This window comes from Petaurus breviceps, unplaced genomic scaffold (genome assembly GCF_028583685.1).
Source record: "Petaurus breviceps papuanus isolate PSGF00001 unplaced genomic scaffold, PetGlider_PUasm1.0 98, whole genome shotgun sequence".
In the NCBI taxonomy this organism is placed as follows: domain Eukaryota; kingdom Metazoa; phylum Chordata; class Mammalia; order Diprotodontia; family Petauridae; genus Petaurus; species Petaurus breviceps.
Window position 1 is genome coordinate 21,701,185 of NW_027187460.1, and position 21,209 is coordinate 21,722,393.

General features: G+C 37.6%; 1 protein-coding gene across 10 annotated transcripts in view; it reads left to right on the plus strand.

Annotated features, from left to right (window-relative positions):
• ASAP1 (ArfGAP with SH3 domain, ankyrin repeat and PH domain 1) overlaps nt 1-21,209 on the plus strand; it is a 631,037-nt gene that overhangs the window by 536,026 nt on the left and 73,802 nt on the right. For all 10 annotated transcript variants that reach the window (XM_069081239.1, XM_069081237.1, XM_069081236.1 and 7 more), the window contains one exon: nt 21,042-21,129. In XM_069081239.1, coding sequence (XP_068937340.1) covers nt 21,042-21,129 — 88 coding nt within the window. The remainder of the gene's footprint in view (nt 1-21,041; nt 21,130-21,209) is intronic.

Genomic DNA, 21,209 nt, shown 5'->3' on the forward strand with positions numbered 1-21,209 from the left:
TTAAGCCAGCTGTGAAGTACTTTAAATGCTGAACTAGAATTGATCTAGGATCAATTTATATTTGATCCTAGAAGTAGTAGGGAACCTCTGTGGTTTATTGAGTAGGGGGATATTATGGTTATATTTGTGCTTTCAGAAAATCACTTTAGCTGCCATGTGGAGGATGGATTTGAGAGGGAAGAGACATGAGGTAGGGGGACAATTAATAGGAAAGCTGTTGTGACAGTTCAGGTCAGAGGTGATGAGAGACTAAAATGGGTCAAGTCAGTGAACAAGCAGAATTTATTAAGTACTTCCCAAATACCAGGCATGAAGTGTTGGCTATGTGAGTGGAAAGAAGGTAACTGATAGAGAGCTGTTTGGAAGTAAAATAGACTTGGCAACTGATGAGGTATATGAAATGAAAGAGAGTGAGGGTAAAAAAATCTTAAAGGAGAAATGGAAAAAGGAATTCTGAAAACAGAGATATGGGATACATTAATTAACCCCATGAGGAAGTGTTAGATAATAAATAGATAAAAACCGTTGTTTTATTGGTTCCATTTTCTCAAGATCCAAGGGTGAATCTAGACTCAGAAAATCCCTGTGGCTTCAGTCCAAGCACCATCTCAGTGGACTACCTCACCAAGAGAAGGCTTTTTTCCTTCCCCTCTGATCTTACCATCTAGATAAAATAAGCAGGCAAAAACACATTAGCTCAAGAAAGCTGAGTTACATCAGCTTTCATTTAGACAGGGATCTTAATCCAATTATTTACCTTAATAGCCCTCCAAATGAATAATAAATTGCTTTTCTAGTCCCCTTCCTCCAGTGTCAGTGCCATTTACCTGTACCTTATCAGCTCCTCACCCTTGTGCCAGGAAACCCAATACTTCACTCCCTTCTGTTTTACATATGACCACAGTTGACTTTCATAAATCAAATGCAGAATGAAGCCTCCAGTTCAGAGAAGGTCTTGTTAAATCTTCTTTTTTAAATCTTGTCAGGTTTACAGACAGAAGAAATGCCATTTTAGTGCTACAGATAAGATTATTAGGACATATAGAATAGCCAGCATGTTTTCCAGGAATTGAGCAGTTCACAGTAGAATATCTTTGTGACATTTTCCAACCTCTGGAATCAGAACTAGTCATTATTTCCCATCAGAGGCTCTACTTGGTTTTGACTGCAGGGAACATCATGCTACTACTCCCAGGATGAGCTGGTCACCTAAAATCTTATTAGCATGCATATTGCATCAATTTTTTATATACAACACCTCTATTCCCTCACCTGCCTCTTTCCTCTGATTGGAGAGCTAGAGGAAGAAGCAATAAATTCTTCCCAAAGTCTTCCTTTATAGAGGACCCACAGCTTTCCAGATAACTCTCCATCAGCAGCTGTCCTTGGTTTTTATTCCACAGAACATTGTGCCTCTGTGCTGGGTACCCCTTGATGCATCCTCTTTCCCTTTCCATCCTGTTTTTGTGTTTTATCTCCCCCCACTGGACTGTAAGCTTCTTCTAGGGAGGGTCTTCCTTTTTCTTGAGTTCCCAGCGCTTAACACAGTGCCTACCTTACAGAGGGTGCTTAATAAATCTTAACTTAATTTAATTCATGAGTTTTATCAGCTTGGAAGGAGGGCTTCAGTGGAATGCCCCCAGGGATCTGCTTGAACATTTTTATCAGTGATATAGAAGAAGGCGTATGAATCATACTTGTCAGATTCACAGATGACATGAAGCTAGGAGGCTTAGCCAACACATTGAGTGATAGAATAAAAATTCAGAAGATCTTGACAGGCTGGAAGGGGTTGGCAAACTATGGCTGAGGGACAAATCCAGTCCAAATTTTTGTATAGCCCATGAGCTAAGAATGTTTTCTTAGATTTTTAAATGTAATGAAACTTCATTTAAAAATGTAAAAGCTTTCTCCTGACCCAATTGGCTTACATAGTATTTTGCTAGCAAAAATATAATAAGGAATTACAATAAATGTACAATTCTATGCCTGGATTCAAATAAATCAATTTCATTAGCAAAGGTTGGGATGGAAGGAGTGGTAGAGATGTGATTAAACAGTTCTGTGAAAAAGATCTACAAATGCACTGTATATTCATTGTGAATCAATAATATGAACCTGTAATCAAAAAGTGTTAGTGCTATCTTATACTGCATTGAGAGGCAGTGTCCAGGACTAGGGAGGTCACAACACCACTTTACTCTGATTTTGGTCAGACAATTTCTGGAGTATTCCATTCCATTCGAAATGAAATGTTCCATTTAGGACTCCACAGTTTAAGAAGGACATAAACAAGCTAGACATCATTCAAAAGTGGGTTACCACCACCATACTAAGGCTGGAGACTTTGCTACATTGGGCTTCTTTCCACAGCGCATAGGCTTTTAATCAATCTTTGTCTTACCCCTGCTGTTCCTCTTGTAAGACCCTCCATCTCCTGACTCTTTAGACATTTTCACTGGCTAATCCCGTCCTCTCCTTCCTTGTCCCCTTCTCTTGACTTCTCTAACTTTTTTCAGGTCTGTTATCTCAGCTTTATTATCTCTACTTTATCCTGACAATAGCTTATTTGTACATAGCTGTTTGCATTTTATTCCCCCAGTAGCCTGCCATCTCATTGAGAGCAGGGACTGGTCATTATTTTTGGTGGGTTTTTTTATTTGTTGTTGGGTTTTTGTGGGGGTTGGTTGTTTTTTTGAGGGGTTTGTTTTTTTTGTTGTTGTTGTTTCCGCAGTGGTTATCACAGTGCTTGGCACATATTAGGCATTTGATAAATACTAATTAATTTGACTTATTGAATTAAATTGAAGTAACTTGTAATGTTTAGGTAGTGGAAGAAAAGATTTTGTGTAGGAATGATAGTCTTCAGGTATCTGAAGGCCTGACTTGTAGTCTAGTTTTTACTTGGTTTCTGAGGGTACACCTAGGCATAGTGGAGAAGTTGCAGGTTTAGGCCTGCTATAAGGAAAACTGCCACATAAATAGAGCTATAAAAAAGCAGAATGAAGATACCAAGAGAGAAATGAAATGGTCTCTGCCCTTAAGAAGCTTATATTCTAAGGGTCTACATTTTAGACAATTGCCTAAGGGTCTGGCAGACTGCGTTGCCCATGGTCATGTGGCTAATAAGTCAGAGGCAGGATTTAAATTGCAGTCTTCCTTACTCCATGTTAGCCCCTCATTCCACTGGAGGGAAGTGTGGTGAGATGGAAAGAACCCAGGGTTCAAAGTGTGCCAGGGAGCTGTTATTATATACATTCATTACTTCAGGTTATTTAGTACCCATTGTATGCCAAGTACCATGAAAACATTTTAACTTGGTTAGGAGATAAAATGTCACAGAAAACAAATAATAAACTATATTGTAAGGCAAGTAGAAAAAGAGGTGAAATATAAATGCTCTCGTGTTTCTGACAAATTATTAATGTAATAATGTTGTTCAATCCTTCATTAACTTGTGTTAATGTCCATCTCTGGCTTATTTGGTAATTTGTTCTGATTCATTGTTTGCGCATTTCTTTAAAGTATTATATAACTTAATTTTCATCAAATAGGAGTATCTTCCAACCCATGATTCTGAATCAGTGAGTTTTTATTGTATGTGAGCTTCAGTTAGGGGAACAAAGTGAACATTGATGTGACCCTTACAAACCGAATAAAAATCAGAATTTCTGAAAGTCTTTATGTTCTGTCCTAGACTTTTTATGTCCCAGGGTATATTAAAATCTAACATCTTCATCAGACTTTAGAAGTGATTCCACACCTTTTTTTATTGAAACCTTGACCTTTTTTCTTAACTATACTGAAGAATTATTTTATATGATCCAGAAATTTAAAAAGAAAACTTTTAGAAATGAAATATCATACTGTTTCTTCCATTTCTTCTGGTGGACCTAAGCTGAAGATCTCTCCTGCCTGCTGGCAGGTAGGATTCCAGGATAGAAAGCCCTTCTCACTCACATGTTCTACAACTTGGTTTATAAATAACACCAGGAAAGATTAAGCTTTATTTATATCTTAGGGTGAATTATTTTCATCAGATAATCAGATGCTTTTGGTTTTGCATTTTTAAAAGACCTGTAGATGCTGAAAACACAGGAGTTTTTATTTTAGTTGAGAGATCTGGAGATTGAGGAGAGGAAAGGAAAAATAATTATTAAACATGAATTAACTACTTCAAAGGAGGGCCTGTATGGGTAGAAGGAGACATTCTTATGTTCTAAAGTACATCCAGAAAGTATTGGACAAAGAATAGAGGGACTTTGAGGAGGTTTAATGGTAGAATAAACAGTAAATTGCTGTAATTCTTCCATGTACACCTTTAACAACAAAATAGCACCCCAAAACAAATCTTGGAACAGCAGAACCAGCAAAAACATGGGGTAAAACAATCTTTTAGCCCAGGAAACTTGGAAAATCAGCAAAAATGGTCTGACTCACTCACATAAAAAGGACAATCCAGTACAGGAAGTATCTGCCCTGCCTCAGCAAATCAGCAGGTGATCATGAACCCAATGCAGTGGAGCAGGCAGACACCAACACCAGGACCCCACACATACCTCAGTATAGCCAAGGGAACAGGCAGACTCCAGCTCTGAGAACCACCATGGGTGCTTCAGCATAGCCCTGGACAAACAGACAGCCCCCAGAAGCCAGACCTCCACATGCTTCATTGTAGGCCCACGGAAACATAGAAATATCCCACCATTCTCAGCACAAGCCAGACAGACACCAGCACCAGGACCCCAACTTAGCTAAGCTGACACCAAACACCTAGAACCTCCAACAACACCAGCTACCTCCTGCCACAGCCCCTCAGCACAGCACCAGACACAAGGGTCCCCTGTCGACCTCACAGCAATATCAGTGCAGCACCAGGTAAACAGCTAGGGTCTACAGCAACTGGCACAAGAACCCTGAGACAATGTCCTTTCCACCCTGGGAGCAAAGCTCAAATGTAAAAGAAAGTAAAAAGCACCCCCCACCCCCAAGGAGCAAAAAACAAATCTGACCATAGAAAATTATTGTGGTGATAGGGAAGATCAAGAAACAAACTGGGAAGAGGACAACAATGTCAAAACACCTATGGGCACCCCCCCCCCAAAAAAAAAAGAATGGGATGTGGTCTCAGGCCCAGGAAGGATTCATGGAAGAGCTTAAAAGTCATGTAAGAGAGGTAGAATAAAAATTGGGAAGAGAAATGAGAGTGAGTCAAGAGAATTATCAAAAAAGAGCCAGCTGCTTAGAAAAAGAAAATAGCTGCTGAAAAAATAGAATTGGCCAAATATAAGGGGAGGTGCAAAATTCCCCTGAAGTAAACAGCTCCTTCAAAAAGTACAATTGGCCAAAAGGAAAAGGAAGTACAAAAGCTAACTGAGGAAAGCAATTCCTTAAAAGTTAGAAATGGACACGTAGAAGCTAATGACTCTATGAGACATCAAGAATCAATCAAACAAGTTCAAAAGAATGTAAAATACCTCATTTGGAAAAACAGACAACCTGGGGAATAAATCCAAGAGAGACAATATCAGAATCATTGGACTACCTGAAATTCATAACCAAAAGGGGGACCTGGACAGCATCTTTCAAGAAATAAAATTTAAGGAAAACTACCCTGATATCCTAGAGGATATCAGGCAGAGATCATACTAGGCATTGAAAAAATTCACTGATGACCTCAAGAAAGAGATCTCAAAGTAAAAAATTCAAGAAAATTTATACTCAAATTACAGAAATTTCAGGTCAAGAAAAAAATACTGCAAGTGGCCAGAAAGAAACAATTCAAATATCAGGGAACCTCAATTGAGATTACATATGATTTAGCATCTACAACACTTAAGACTGGAAGTCATGGAATATGATATTCTAGAAGGCAGAGGAGCAAGGACTACAACCAAGAATCACCTACCTGCAAAATTAAGCATAATACTTCAAGGGAAAAAAAATGGTCTTTCAGTGACATAGGAGAATTTCAAGCTTTTATAAGGAGAAGACCAGAATTGAACAAAAAATTGATCTCTATTTTCAAGACCCAACAGAAGCCTAAAAAGGGGGAAAAGGAAAAGAAAACATAAGGGATTCCATGGAGCTGAGCTGTTTACATCCATTATGTATATGGAAGATGATAGTTATAATTCTTAAAAATTGTACCGCTAAGGGTGGCCAGTGGCGCAATGAGTAAGAGCACTGGCCCTGGTGTCAGGAGACCCGGGATTGGTTCCAGCCCCATATAATTGGCACCCACACAAAATAACTGGCCGTGTAACCTTGAGCAAGTTACTTAACACCAATTGCTTTTATAAATAAATAATTTTTAAGAATATTGTACCACTAATAGTACAACTATAAAGAATATAGGGGAGGCTAGGTGGCGCAGTGAATAGAGCACTGACCCTGGCATCAGGAGGACCTGAGTTCAAATTCGGCCTCACACACTTAACACAAAACTAGCTGTGTGACTTTGGGCAAGTCACTTAAACTCAAATTCCCTACCTTCTCTTCTCAAAAAAAAAAAAAAAGAATATATAGAGAGAGTAGAGGTATAAGGAAAATGATAAATTTTTGAGAGGATATGGTAGAGTTGGGAACTGATCCATCCATTCTGGAGAGCAATTTACAACTACGCCCAAAGGACAACAAAACTGTGCATACCCTTTGATCCAGTAATACCACTACTATGTCTGTATCCCAAAGAGATTATTAAAAAGGGGAAAGGACATATATGTACCAAAATATTTATAGCAGCCCTTTTTGTGTTGGCAAAATATTGGAAATTGAGGGGGTGCCTATCAATTAGAGAATGGCTAAACAAGCTATGATATGTGAATGTAATGGAATAGTATTGTACAATAAGAGATGATAAATAGTCAGGTTTCAGAAAAAGCCTGGAAAGAACTAATACAAAGTGAAGTGAGCAGAATCAGGAAAACATTATAAGGAAACGGTATCAGAAACATTGTGTGATGATCACCTATACATGACTTAGCTCTTGTCAGCAACACCATAATCTAAGACAAGGACAGAGGACCCATGAAGGAAAATGCTTTCCAGCTCAGAGTACAGATGGAAGCATACTTTTTTCACTTAACTTTATTCTTTTTTGTATTTTTCTTTTGATCTGTTTCTTCTTTCACAACTGTGACTAATGGAAATATGTTTTACATGATAGCACATGTATAACCTATATAAGATTGCCTACCATTTTTAAAAGAGAGGAGGACAGGGAGGGAGGAAGAATTTGGAACTCAAAATATTGTACAAATGAATGCTAAAAATTGTCTTGGTATGTAGTTGGGGAAAAAAATAAAATACTATTTTAAAATGAATAGGGGGCACCATTAGAAAGGGGAGTGGTAAGAATAAAATGGGATATAGAAAAGGGAGGTGGAAAAAGGACAAAGGCACTTTGAATGTTATTTAAACTAAAGTGTGATACCTGTGCCATATGCAGTTGATATAAGTTATTAATCAGCAAGCATTTATTAAGTACCTTCTGTAGGACAGGCACTATACTTATTCAGGAAATTACAAAGACAAAATTTTCTGTTAATTTGTATTTATATTATATACTTTTACGTTAATTAACTTTCATTTAACTCAGTTACATTTATATTAACAGTATATAGCTCTTACTCTATAATAACTGATAATAGCTAGCATTTATGTAATACTTTAATATTTCAGAGCACTTTACACATAGTATATAATCATTTGACCCTTACAACAACCTTTTGAGTTAGGTTCTATTACTATCCCCATTTTCTAGATAGGGAAAATGAGGTACAGAGAGGATAAGTGATTTGCCCAGGACCTTGTATTAACTAACTTGTTTTGGAAATTGCTGTCAAATTTTAACTTACTTCACACAACTGCCATACTGACTCTGTAGATCTGATGGTTTCTGTCCACTGTTCAAAATACTTCATTGGTGCCCTATTGCCTACTGAGTAAAGTAAAGACTTCTTAACCTGTTTTTCAAAGTTTGTCATAACACCTTACTGTTCCAGCCTTAGATCTTCCTCCTCCCCTCTGTGTTCCAACCTACTCTTCATATTTTATATATACATACCTTGGCTATCCTCCCTGTTCCTATCATGAGACTGTACCCAGTGCCTGAGTGCCTAACCACACTTCACATCTCACCTCTCATCACCATAAACATTTACTTTTATATTCCTACTCATCTTTTAAGGCAGAGCTTCTTCACCTGGACAACATGAATTTGTTTTTGTTTGATAGTTTGATGACTGTATCACAATATAATTAGTGTCCTCCTGAGAAGGGATCTGTTCACAGGCTTCATCAGACTGCCAAAGGAGTCCATGACATAAGAAAAGTTAAGAATACTTGATTTAAAGTCTGATTCAAATAACACCTCTTCTAAGGAAAGCTTCCCCCTAGTTATTAATGACAACTTTCCCCCTCTGTCTTGAATATAGCTTGTGTTTATATCTTTCTTATATAACTATGCATTATTTTATAAGATAATAATTCTTGTATATGTCACATTCACCTAATAGATTATAAATTCCATGAGGGCAGGGATTGTATTTTTATCTAAGCCTTTTCTCTCTTCCACTACCTAGCAGAGTGCTCACTTCACCTAATAGAATTTTAATAAAATTTGTTTAATTAATAAGCATCTTATAGAGATGCTATGCAGGAGCCAGAAACGGCCATACCATTTTATTATTTTATTTCTGCCCATTTCCTATTATGGCATATTCCCAACAATGTTTTTTATTTCCTGAATAATGGCCAGCATTGCCAAGCAAGCTAATTTAGCAGGATCACATGCACATACACAGATGCACATGCACACACACATAAACATATAAATATGCAGGGGGCAGAAACAGCTTTTCTGAACAAACAATTCTAACAGCATCTATTTTCTGCTAACAGTGATATATCTTCTTATTAACAACATTACGCTTCTAGTTTAGATACTTTTCCTGTTGAGTGTTTAACTAAGCTAAGAACACAGCTGGGTTATTTTTCTTCCTTCTACAACCTAAGTAACATTAATCAATCTTGACTCATTTTGTTTGGAAAGATATAACTACATTATTCTGACAACTTTTTACCTGCAGAGAGTTTTCTATTTTGGGTGACAGAGCTTTATGGCTGAGAAATAATGGGGAAAACTTCCTTGCTTCCATTTCCATTAGTTAGAACATTTCCAAAGACTTGGGGAGGGGAAGGAGGAGGAATCAGAAATTACAAATGAATGTTTGCCTTTGGCAAATTTTTTTCTTTCTCCAAAAAGATAAAGGTCTCTGGCCCGTCTTTATGAAGAGTGAAAAGCTAACTTGCTGAGCATTTTGTTCTGGTTTAAATCATCTGTGAAAGCATGAGCTTCAGAGTTTGAGGGAATAAAGTGCAATCTTCATTTCAAAAAGTTGTAACATAAAATGGCAATCTAATGTTGAGGACAGTGTGAACGTTTGCCCCCCTGCTAACTGACATTTTAAAATAGTCAGTTCTGCTCTAATAATGCAGACAGAATTCAACATCAATTTAACAAGTGTTCATTATGTTGGTGAAGAGGCAGCTTTCAGCAGGACCTGGATTCTAGTGCTGCCTCTAACATGTGACCTGGGTTTGAGTCCTGCCTTAGGTACAGTACACACCAGCTTTAACCTGTAGCGAACCATTTATCCTCTTGGTGAGCTCAGAGGCACTGATCCTAGATGGAAGAAACAGATTAAAAGGTAATTGGGAAATAGTTAACAAAATAAACAAAAATACAATAAAACACAGATTATATTACATTTTTAAACTAAGTCATTATGCAGTCAGCAGAAATCTTTATATGCAGATTAGTAGCCCCTTTGTATTTGAGTTTGACACCAACCTCTCTAGGCACCTCTCTTTAAGTGACAGGGAGGCTACCAACCTGCATTGGCAGAGGGGGTTTCCTCACCTGAGAGTTCCCTGTACCAATGAAATCACAGGTCCAGACCCTATGTGCTAAGAATATCACCAGGCAGTGGATTGTATATCTTTTGGGTGAAGGACCAGACCAGCTAAAAGTGAAAAGGATCAATGACCTTTTTAACTAGAAAGGAAACAAGCATTTATTAATCACATACTGTGTGCCCGGCATTGTGCTAAGCACTTTATAAATATTATCTTATTTGATCCTCACAACAGCCCTGGGAAGCAAGTACTGTTATGACCCCCATTTTATAGATAAGGAAACTGAGGCAGACAGCAGTTGAGTGACTTTCCCAAGATCACAAGGCTACCAAGTGTCTGAGGCCACATTTGAACTCAGGTCTTCGTTAGTCTAGGCTGAACACTGTATACATTGAACCACTTAGCTGCCACAAATAATTTTTTTAAGAGATACAGGTATAGCACTTCATAAAGACCATCTTTCCTAAACTGTCTTCCCCAGTTGCAAACGTCCTCCTCCCCAGTCATTTTCTATCTATTCTGAAGACCAGAAATGTTTCATCTTTGTCTTTATGTCCCCACTGCACAGAATATGGCACATAGTGGGGTGCTTAATAGTGCATGTTGACTAACTGATACTAAATCAAGGGTGGGTTCTGAGCAGCATCAGTAGAGGTAGTTCCTAAACTAATATAATTATCAATATTTGAATTGCTGCTAGGTGATGTAGTGATAAGAGTGCTGGGCCTAGAGTCAGGAAGACCCTAGTTCAGATTTGACTTCATGTTCTAGCTGTGTGGCCCTGCTCAAGTCACTTAACTTCTGTTTACTTTAATCCATTGGAGAAGGAAATGGCACCCCACTCCAGTATCTTTGCCAAGAAAACTCCATGGACAGTGTGGTCCATGGGGTCGTGAAAAGTTGGACAGGACTGAACAACTGAAAAGCAAAAATATATGCTGGCCACCAAGCATACAAAGACAAAAGTGATTAAAAAGTCTCTGCCGTCAAGGAGCTTACCTCTTATAAGGCAATATGTTATACACATAGATATGTACAAAATTCTATTAAAACTTTAGTAGCTTAAAACTACATTAAGACTTCTAGGACACCCCAATCCAACAAAATAAGAGCAAAGTAATGTGGAGAAAAGACACAAGACCCTGTAGGGATCAGTAGTGGCTTTATGTAGAATGTTGAACTAAGCCTTGAAGCAAACTTAACTGTGCTAAGAAGTAATGGGGTGGTGGGATTCCGTTTACTTCTCTTGGCCAGTCCTTGGATACTAGGCATATAGATGGTTAGCATACTGATCCTGGGAGATTTTCCAACTCCATTGGCACAGGAAACAGAGTCATCTAGAGGACACAATGAGGCACTGGAAAGAAACTTAGGTTGAGGGGAGGATGATAGTCATTACATTAGTTTTATTTTTCCATAGAGCCCTATGCTCTAAACCATTAGACTCCTTTGCTTCACATAGTTTTATCACATGCTATAATACATGGACTTTGACTTTGTTTTCTAAAGATTCAGAAGACAGGAACCTCTTTAAACTTGATCTAAAGGACCTTGGACTTGGCTTCATTCAGGGTCCTCTGTTTTTTACACTTTACGGATCTCTGAGCTCCTGTTTCAGACACTCAGCTTTCACGGAGTTTCAGCCTTCCTTGGTGCCTCTCTACCATACTTAATCCAAAATTACTTTTCTCTCCTCAACCTTTGTGACTCCTATCATATCTTGATTCCCAGTTCTGGTACCTCCTTCATCTTTCCCTTATCACATTCCAAGTTGCCTTGGATTTAAGCAAGGACACTTATCTACTTAGGGAAAGAAAATATTAATTCAGAAATAATTCGGCATCTGAGATATAGAGAGGGAGAGGTATATTGGGAAATGTAGATGATGCAAAAAAGAGATATTAGTAAAAAAAAAATCATTCAAAGAAAGAATGTAAGAGCATGAGGTAATTAGTTTTTGTTGTTCCTTTGTTTCAATCCTCTCCAGCTCTTTGTGACCCCATTTGGGGTTTTCTTGGCAAAGATGCTGGAATAGTTTGCCATTTCCCAATCCAGCTCATTTACAGATGAGTAAATTGAGGCAAACAAGGTTAAGTGACTTGCCCAGGGTCACACAGCTAGTAGGTATCTGAAGACAGATTTGAACTCACGTCTTCCTAACTTCATGTCTGGCATTCTATCCATTGTGCCACCTAGCTACCCCAAGATAATTGGAAGTATATACAAAAAGTCTATACAGCCTAACTAACTGCTTCTCAGCTTATTAATTTATTTTATCTCCCTAAAACTCCCCTGGCTGGGAAACTTAATAGCCCCCAACATAGGACAACACTTGTCATCCCAGAACATCCCCTGACTGAATTTGGATCAATCCCCTGGACTCTTAAGCTAATTCATCTGTTCTGCGGGTTCTTAATTTAGGAGCTGTGAAATATTTAGTCTTCTAAAACATTTTAATAACTGTGTTTCCATGTAATTTGTTATCTTTGTAATCCTATGTATTTTATTTTATGCATTTAGAAATGCTATTCTAACACGGATCCATAGTCTTTATAAGGCTGAAAAAGGAGTTAAGAATTCTTGATCTGTTCTTTTACTCCAGGCTTAATCTCAGCCAATGAGTAGACTTCTGTAGTTGCTACAGAATGAGTCTTCAATCCATATTTACATGTAATTCCCTTCTTAAAAATTATGTCCAGATCCATGATTTCATGAGTCTAGTAAACTCCCAGTACAAAAATTTCCACTGATTAAATTCCACAACTCTTATTATAAGTCTTAGGGAATTTCCTGGGAATCTGAGAGTTCAAATAAACAACAAGTTGTCCAGAATTTATTAAGTGCATGCCATATACAAACCACCATTCTAAGCATTATTGAAACAAAGAAACTCAAAGATACTTCCAATGGAGGAGACAACATACAAAAAATTAGGACAAATGACTTCCTCAAGATCATATAGCTAATATGTATCGAAAACAGGACTTGAACCTAGGTCTTCCTACTTTAAGACTGTAGTGCCAGTGGAATATTCACAGCGCCAACGGCAACTGTAAATATCCTGGCATAGTGCTAAATTGTAAAATATAGCTGATTCTCCACTTAGAAGACAGAAGCAAAACATTTATTCAGACACCAGAAAACAGAATCCCCAAACCAAAAAGCCGAATCCATCATAGTAGCAAAGAAGTTAATATGCCATAGCACAGCAGGGAGCCACACCATCCTTTAGCTTTCCCACAACACTCCCAAACCTAGCTGTCTGTTTGCCTGCCATCCTCTCTCTCCCACTGTCTGGCTGCTCTGACTCCCAGCTTCCTGTGGGCTCTGTTCCACCCTTCAGCAAACTCCTCCTACCACAGGCACCACGTGATTACATTTGACCTATTGGGGACAGGGAAGATCTTCAAATCAGGGAGGGTCTTCAAATTCCCGTTACTATGGCAGGCTGTGTATCATATAATTATTTATCTAATTATATATTCTCTGCCATATGAGGAGAAGAGAAAGAGCACTAGCACAATTAAAGTGTTTCCTAGAGAGCAGAATAATCCATCCAGCCTAATTCTTAGTTCTCTCCCAATGTTTTATGAAAGATAATGTTTTCTATAACAAACCCAAATGAAGTTGCTGACATTTCTTATACTATGTCTGAGAAGTAACTGTTTATTGTTGTTCTCTAGAGGTGCGAAACTCAAGGCCCTGTCCACAGAACTCCCCAGTGTGCCTGGAACCAGATTAGAATGTAATTGGAAAATGTTTAACAAGATAATTAAAAATACAATACAACACAGAGAATGTTAATTTGCAGTTTTTTAAGTCAACATGTGACCATGACTGACACCACTGGTATTTTCCATTATTCCAAAAGCCATATTTAGAAGTTTCCATCATTTATAAAATCATACTGTAATGAGAGATCTTCTAGGGAAAGAGTCACAGATTTAGACCTGGAAAGGACCTCAAAGGTCATCTCATTCAACCTTTTCAGGCTACAGATAGGAAAATTTTCCTCTTAGAGAGACTACATCACTTGCCTAGTTTACACAGTTAATTTGTTGGGGGAGTTAGGATTTGAACCAAAATCCTCTAACTCCAAATCCATTGCCCTGTTTCAAGTCCCAAGTTTTACAAATGAGCTCTAGAGAAGTGAAAAGTAAAATAACTTGGTCAAGGTTTAGATGCATAATCAGTGGAACAGAGCTAGGACAAGGACCCAGGTCTCCAACCTCTCCTTTCGGTGTTTTTTCCAGTAGATTAGAATGGCTCTTAAAGTGTCAGTGTATACCCCAATGACTTGAGTAACAGCTTATTTGGTGAAAAAGCAGTACATGTTGACAGTGTGCCAAGTCAAATGAAGTTCATTGTTGGCGTGATAATTTTAAATTCAGTTCAGTGCCCTTGACAAACTTCTGAGTGAATAAATATCACACGCCATCCTCATTGAAGTTGTGTGTCAGTCACAGAATAACTTAGCATGTTGTTATAGAGCCCTTTCTTCTAGCCAGTTGCTATCCAGTATTGTGTTTTGAACAATCAGTCCTCAGAAATGAGAGACAAGGACTTTGTTTCATCCTTCTAAAATGGGGGAGAGAGGGAGACTAACCTGATTAGTAATCTCTTTTAGGAATCATTGTGTGTAACTTTAGGAAGAGTAATGGCAACATTAAAGATAAAAATACTAAAGTTAAACAAGGCTTTAACTTATCTTACTTGTTCTTCTGCCCCAGAGGGCAGAACTTAGGAGCAGTGGGTGGAAATTGCAAAGAGGCAGATTTATACTCCATGGAAAGAAAAAATTTCTTAACCATTAATGCTGTCCAAAAGTAAGAAGAGTTGGCCTTGGGGTATAGTGTATGCCTAATCCTTAGAGAGCTTTCAAATTGGGCACTAGATGACTGCTTAGTGGACATGTTGTGAAAGGGATTCCTGTTCAGATGCGGGATGGACTCAATGGTTTCTGTGATTCCTCAGGGATTCTTAACCATTTTGGTGTCATGGATCCCTTTGGAAGACTATGGACCCTTTTCAGAATCATATTTTTAAATGCATAAAATAAAATACATGGGATTGCAAAGGAAAACAGTTATATTGAAATATTTATAGTATATAGACAAGACCATAACCATTTGCAGTCTAGCAATAGAACTAATAACTATAATAATTTCAAAGTAGTGATAAACATAAACAGTATTTCAAGATAGCTGTAGTAACTGTAATAAGTGATTAAAATATTGGTGATTTCTATTGATGACAAAGTCAGAGGTACTCCTAATTGTACTCTGGTTTGTCATAATTGAAAGAAATACCAAATTTCAGCTAGAGGTTAGTAAAAATAAAGTTGTATTTTTTTTCCCATTCAACTTCACAGACTCCAAACCCATTTGGAGTCTGTGAGCCTCAGGTTAAAAAGCCTTTATTTTAATCGGTGGTTGGAGGTCAAGGGGAAGGCAGACTTAAAGAGGTGGGAAGATTATCCACTCAGGCCTCTGCCTTTCACACATTTAAACCAAAACAATTACATGGATTATTTAGCATATTTAAGATCTTGAGACATGCATATATCAGTTACTTCTTCTGTAAGGCTGCCGCCTGTCCCGAAAGGGCAGTGCCTTCTTATGTCTAACCCATTTACTGCTGTTTGAAGGCATTTTCTACAGCTCTACTCATATGGAAAACAGCTGCTTGGCTATGTTCTTATAACTCTCCATGGGCTTGATTATTGTGGCCCCTTAGTTCTCTTTTTTTCTAGACTAAATAGCTCCTTTAATCTATCTTCAACATTCCTATATTCCATCCCTTTAATCATCTTTAAGGTCCCTTCCAACTTTGAGATTCCAAGAATCTTGATCTCTGCCAGTTTTCAACATTGCTATTAAATGTGGCTTCCCGGACAGGACATAGTGTATTCCCAATTGTGGTCTCACCAGTAAGTGAATGAAAGGATTGCTTCCTGCCTTTGACAGGGTCTTAGGTATCATCATATTTCAAAGTTGAAAATTAAAAGGTATCCCCATTTATATACTGGGATGTTGTTGGGGAAAAGAACATTATGTGACCCCTAACTTCTTACACTTAAAACCTGGGCCTTGGTTTGTTAACTACAACTGATAACTTTTAGGGTCTTTGCTTCTCAGACACTGAATATACCCAGAGCTCTTGATGAAGGACTAGCCCATTTCTTGCAGTCTGTCAGATGAAGCTGTTTCCAAAGTGTGTGTAGCTGCTTTGGATGGCCTAACGTGTGTTTTCAAAAGGTATTCTACTTGCCCCATTTAAAGCAGCCATTTTACTGACACTCAGTGGATATTATTGGTTGAGTCTTCTGAGGTCATCATTCACATCACCCTGCTGTGTTACAACACAGCAAGATTTGTTTTAATCGTTGAAGGATCTTATTATTTGCTCACTTCTTTAGCATTTAAAATATCTTTAAGGGGATGATGACTATGTTACCTTAATATACTCCATTATATATTTCAAGTACTTTCACATCTGTTTTCTCATTTGACCTGTGGCCATCAACCCCAGAAGAATAATTGGGCAGACAAAATTATCCCCATTTTACAAACAAGGAAATTGAGAAAGAAATTACATGACTTGTTTCATGTGATATTGCTAGTTGAAGTTCCACCCAGAAGTCTCCTGACACTCTCCATTTAGTTCTCTTTATACTATGTTGCTCTCTAATACCTAGAGGAGTCAGGTTGTATGTACTCTCTCTTATGTTAGTGCAATTCAGACATCCATACAGAAAGTTAGTCACTACCACTATATTTTAAGGACAAAGCATGATGGTAAAAGCATGGGACCAAAATCAGAATTCTTCAGAAGTAGTTACCCTAACATGCCCCCAAAGGGATTTTATTCAAAGTCCACATTTACCTGAAGTTCAAAATGTATGAAGCAGTACCATGAGACTTTCCAAAAATTAATAAAGAATCCAATTTATCCCTACATTAAATGCATCACTTTTAAAATTGTCCTTATTATTATTATAAACTTGACAACATCAACAAACACCCATACAAATTAAAAAAGGAAAAGAGGATCGCATATGAGACCATGAATCTCTGCCATGTACCATTTGAGTGCATCATTTGCAGTTTCCTTCTACAGGTCCTATCAAGATTTACTAGTTTAGGGGGCGGCTAGGTGGCACCGTGAGTAAAGCGCCGGCCCTGGTGTCGGGAGGACCTGAGTTCGGTTCCACCCTCAGACACTTAACACACACACACACACACACAAACTAGCCATGTAACCTTGGACAAGTTACTTAACCCCAATTGCCCTCTAAAAGGCAAAAAAAAAAAGATAGACATTTACTAGCTTAAAACAGCACTAAGACTTTGGAAACACATATATGTTTGCATGTATGCATGCATGTATATATGTATGTATGTGGCATCACCATCATTCCATTTAGCTAACAGTATCCAGTTTTAAACTCCAAGATAGTTCTTTGGGAGATTCTGTTGTACCATACTACTCCATATGCAGAGTCCTAGTTGTATAAGGTCCTGAACAGGGTGAATAAATGCAACTGCTGCAGCTTCCCCCTTCCACTCAGCCAGTCTCATGGACACTGATTCTGCTGGTCCAACTAAAGTGGCATGAATGATTGTGCTAGATGCTGAAGGCACATTGTTTATACTTAGAACACCAGTAAATATGTTGTTTCTTTTTTCACAAACACATTTTTACATGATCAGTAAGTATTCTAGAATATTATCTGCCTTTCACCTCAAAAATATTTCTTGTTATATGTGGTACACATATGTAGACTTAAAAAAAGTTCAAAAGAAATCATTCTACATACCCTGTCAGTCTCTTGAACTATTGCTGGTAGCAACAGAATTTTTAGAAATGTGGTATTGTAGGAAAATGATAAATGGTGGAGAAGATTTGGAAAAATTGAAATACTAATGCATTGTTGGTGGAGTTGTGAACTGATCCAACCATTCTGGAGAGCAATTTGGAACTATTCCCAAAGGGCTATAAAACTGTGCATAATACCCTTTGACCCAGCAATGCCACTTCTAGGTCTGTATCCCAAAGAGATTATAAAAATGGGAAAAGGACCCATATGTGCAAAAATATCTATAGCAGCTCTTTTTGTGGTGGCAAAGAATTGGAAATTGAAGGAATGCCCATCAATTAGGGAATGACTGAACAAGTTGTCATGTGTTAATGTAATGGAATACTATTGTGCTATAAAAAATGATGATCAGGCAGACTTCAGGAAAACCTGGAAAGACTTACATGAACTGATACTGAGTGAAGTGAGCATAACTAGGAGAACATTGTACAGAGTAACAGCAACATTGTATGATGCCTAACTGATAGATTTAGCTCTTCTCGGCAATGCAAGGACCTAAGACAACTCCAGAAGACTCACGATGGAAAATGCCATCCACATCCAGAAAAAGAACTATGGAGTCTGAACACATATTGAAGCATACTGCTTGCTCTCCTTTTTTTTGTTTGTTTGTTTGTTTGTTTAGTTTCTTCTTTCTCACATTTCCTCCTGTTGGTTCTAATTCTTTTTTACAACATGACTAATGTGAAAATATATTTAATATGGATGTATATGTTGAGCCTCTTATCATATTGCATGCCATCTTGGAAGGGAGAGGAACTGGGGAGGAGAAAAGTTAGAACTCAGAATCTTAAGGAAGTGAATTTCAAAACTAAAAATAAACGAACTTAAAAAAAAGAAAGAAATATGCTGTTGTGTATAAATTAAGCCAGTAACTCCTAGATAAAGTGGACTAGTAAAGAGCCTAGTGAAAACCAGCCTGGGGCTACAGTCAGTAGACCTTTGTAGAGCAGGTAATGATACCTACCTACTTTCCTGGTATGGGTTGAGTCTACAGGGTGATTTTCGGTTAAGAGGGTAGGTTGTTGGGAGCAAAAGGATCAGTTATCATAAGATACTTAAACAATAACAACAAAAACCATGAGTCATAAGCATTCAAGGATCTGAAAAAACAGGTTGACTACAGGGACAGCTAGCCCCAAAAGATAAATGGGGAAACATAATCTAAGGTCAAACAAGATCAAGAAATTAGGTGAACCAGTGAATTTGAGCTGGAACAGAAAGGTTCATGTCCATATGAATTTTGACTCATTAAGCATTATGAATATGTAGATCCTAGCCCTGCATTCCTTTGCAAAATCCTCAGCTACAGACAGCCACTGGGCCATGTTGGCCTCTTTCTGCACAGGAAATCTCGTGCCTTAGAGGTGGAAGATTTTTAGAGGATTTTGGAAGAGGGGATGAAAGAGGAATGAATGCAAGAAAATACATTAGAAAAGTCAGAAGGAAGAGTGGGCAGGTTGGAAGAGGCCAGTACTTTATGTGCAGGGATGAGATTTACTTTCTTTTTCCCTCTATCTTCTGGGATATAGGAAACTATAGGAGCTCAGGCAGCCAAAGGTTGAAAAAGCAAATTAAATACTTCCCCTGATTAGCCAAGGTGCCCTAGATAGTACAAATAGACCATATGGAGCAGAGGAAAAAGAATAGGAAATAATTGGCTCCTAAGGAAGATGCCTCCTGGGGTTCTTTGACAATGAATGAGTCAAAAAATTAAGCATAAAACTTCCAAAAGGGACTTCAGCTTCTCTAAATCAAAATTAAGTGAGTTTACAAAGGAAAATTTTTAAATGAATGAGATAGATACTAAAATATACCTTGGCATTTAGGATCAACAATTTAGAGTTAGAAGTGATCTTAGAGGTCATCTTGTCCAGTCACCTCATTTTACACTTGGGGAAACTGAGGCTCAGAGCAATTAAATGTTTTGCCATTTTCTCAGAATTTTAATCCAAGTCCTCTAATACAGCATTCTTTTTACCACAGTAGGAAGTGTGTTTTGATTGTTAGCTTTAAGTTTTTCTGAGTTAATAAAGAATTTTAATGAGTTATGTTGTTGAACATAGAAAATGTGAAAGATGTGCTGATCTCCAACACTAACATTTTATGTTTTTCTTGGTGAACTAGGGACTATCATGCACTGATGCCACCTATTGGTCAGAAGGACTAAGTTACAGGTTCTGCTTTTTGAAAGGTGGTGGTTGGTTTTTTTTTTCCTCCAGACATCTTATTGAGAGACAGAATTAAAAGATTTCCCATGTATGGATGCAGTCTATGCACAGCTTCTTCTCTATGTAGAATGCTGCTGTTGGGTAGCTAATGTGGGCTAAAGCTATGCCCCTCTTCTAAGAAGTGAGGTATAATCATATGAGTTAAAAGATTTCAGTATAGCTTGAACATTTTACATGATCAAAAATATAGTTCTTTATTTAAACAGCCAAATTTCGATGTGTTTATTACATTATTTTTTTCAAAGAAATAAATGCGTGCTTAAAAAATAGCATCTTTCCCACTCAGTTTTTCCTACTTTTTTTTCTCTTTCTTTCTCTCTAGTAGTTCAGAGATACATGGTTCAGAGATTCAATAAACAGTAACTTCAGGCTAGTCATTGTTGCATTATGCTTTCTCTGAAATAACTTGAATTTCACATCCCAATTGAATTAATAATTACCAGGGGCTAACACAAAGGGTTAAGTATTTGATAATCATTGTGATTAACGGGATTGAATATTGTGTTGAAGTGCCAAATTTTGTCATCTTCATGCCTTTCACCAAGGTTTTCTTGAGTCATAAAAATTTAAATGTTTTAAATATAAAAACTTAATTTGCTGCAATTTAATTCAGAGCAGATGTGAATTATTTCCATTTCCATTCTGCTCTATCACTAAATTAATTACACAGGCTTATAGGGAATTCATTGAGGCATTTAATTACCTAAAGAAATTTGTGTGGGATAAATGACAAGACTTACCCAAATCATTATTTGTAGAGAGGCAAACTCAGAGAACAAGTAACTTTCCCAAAATGAATCACAACGGTATAGGTATCAACAGTAATGCCCAACTTCCTTCTACTCCCTGCTACCTTGTTAAATATGTTAGATAGATATTTAGACAGATAGATAGATAGAAAGACAGACAGATATAGATGTAGATATACATATAGATATAGACAGACCATGAGCACTATTTCTTGAGACATATTTGAGGTCCTTGAGAAAAATATCTTTCTTTTTTTCTAGTCCAACAGGCAACCAGCTAAACTGAACCTACTAACTTGCCAGGTGAAACCTAATGCTGAAGATAAGAAGTCTTTTGACCTGATATCACGTATGTAATTTTTTTCTCTGAATCAGTAATCATGATCTCTGGGGCTCTGTATATCCTTCTGTTCAGATTTTTCAGCAACT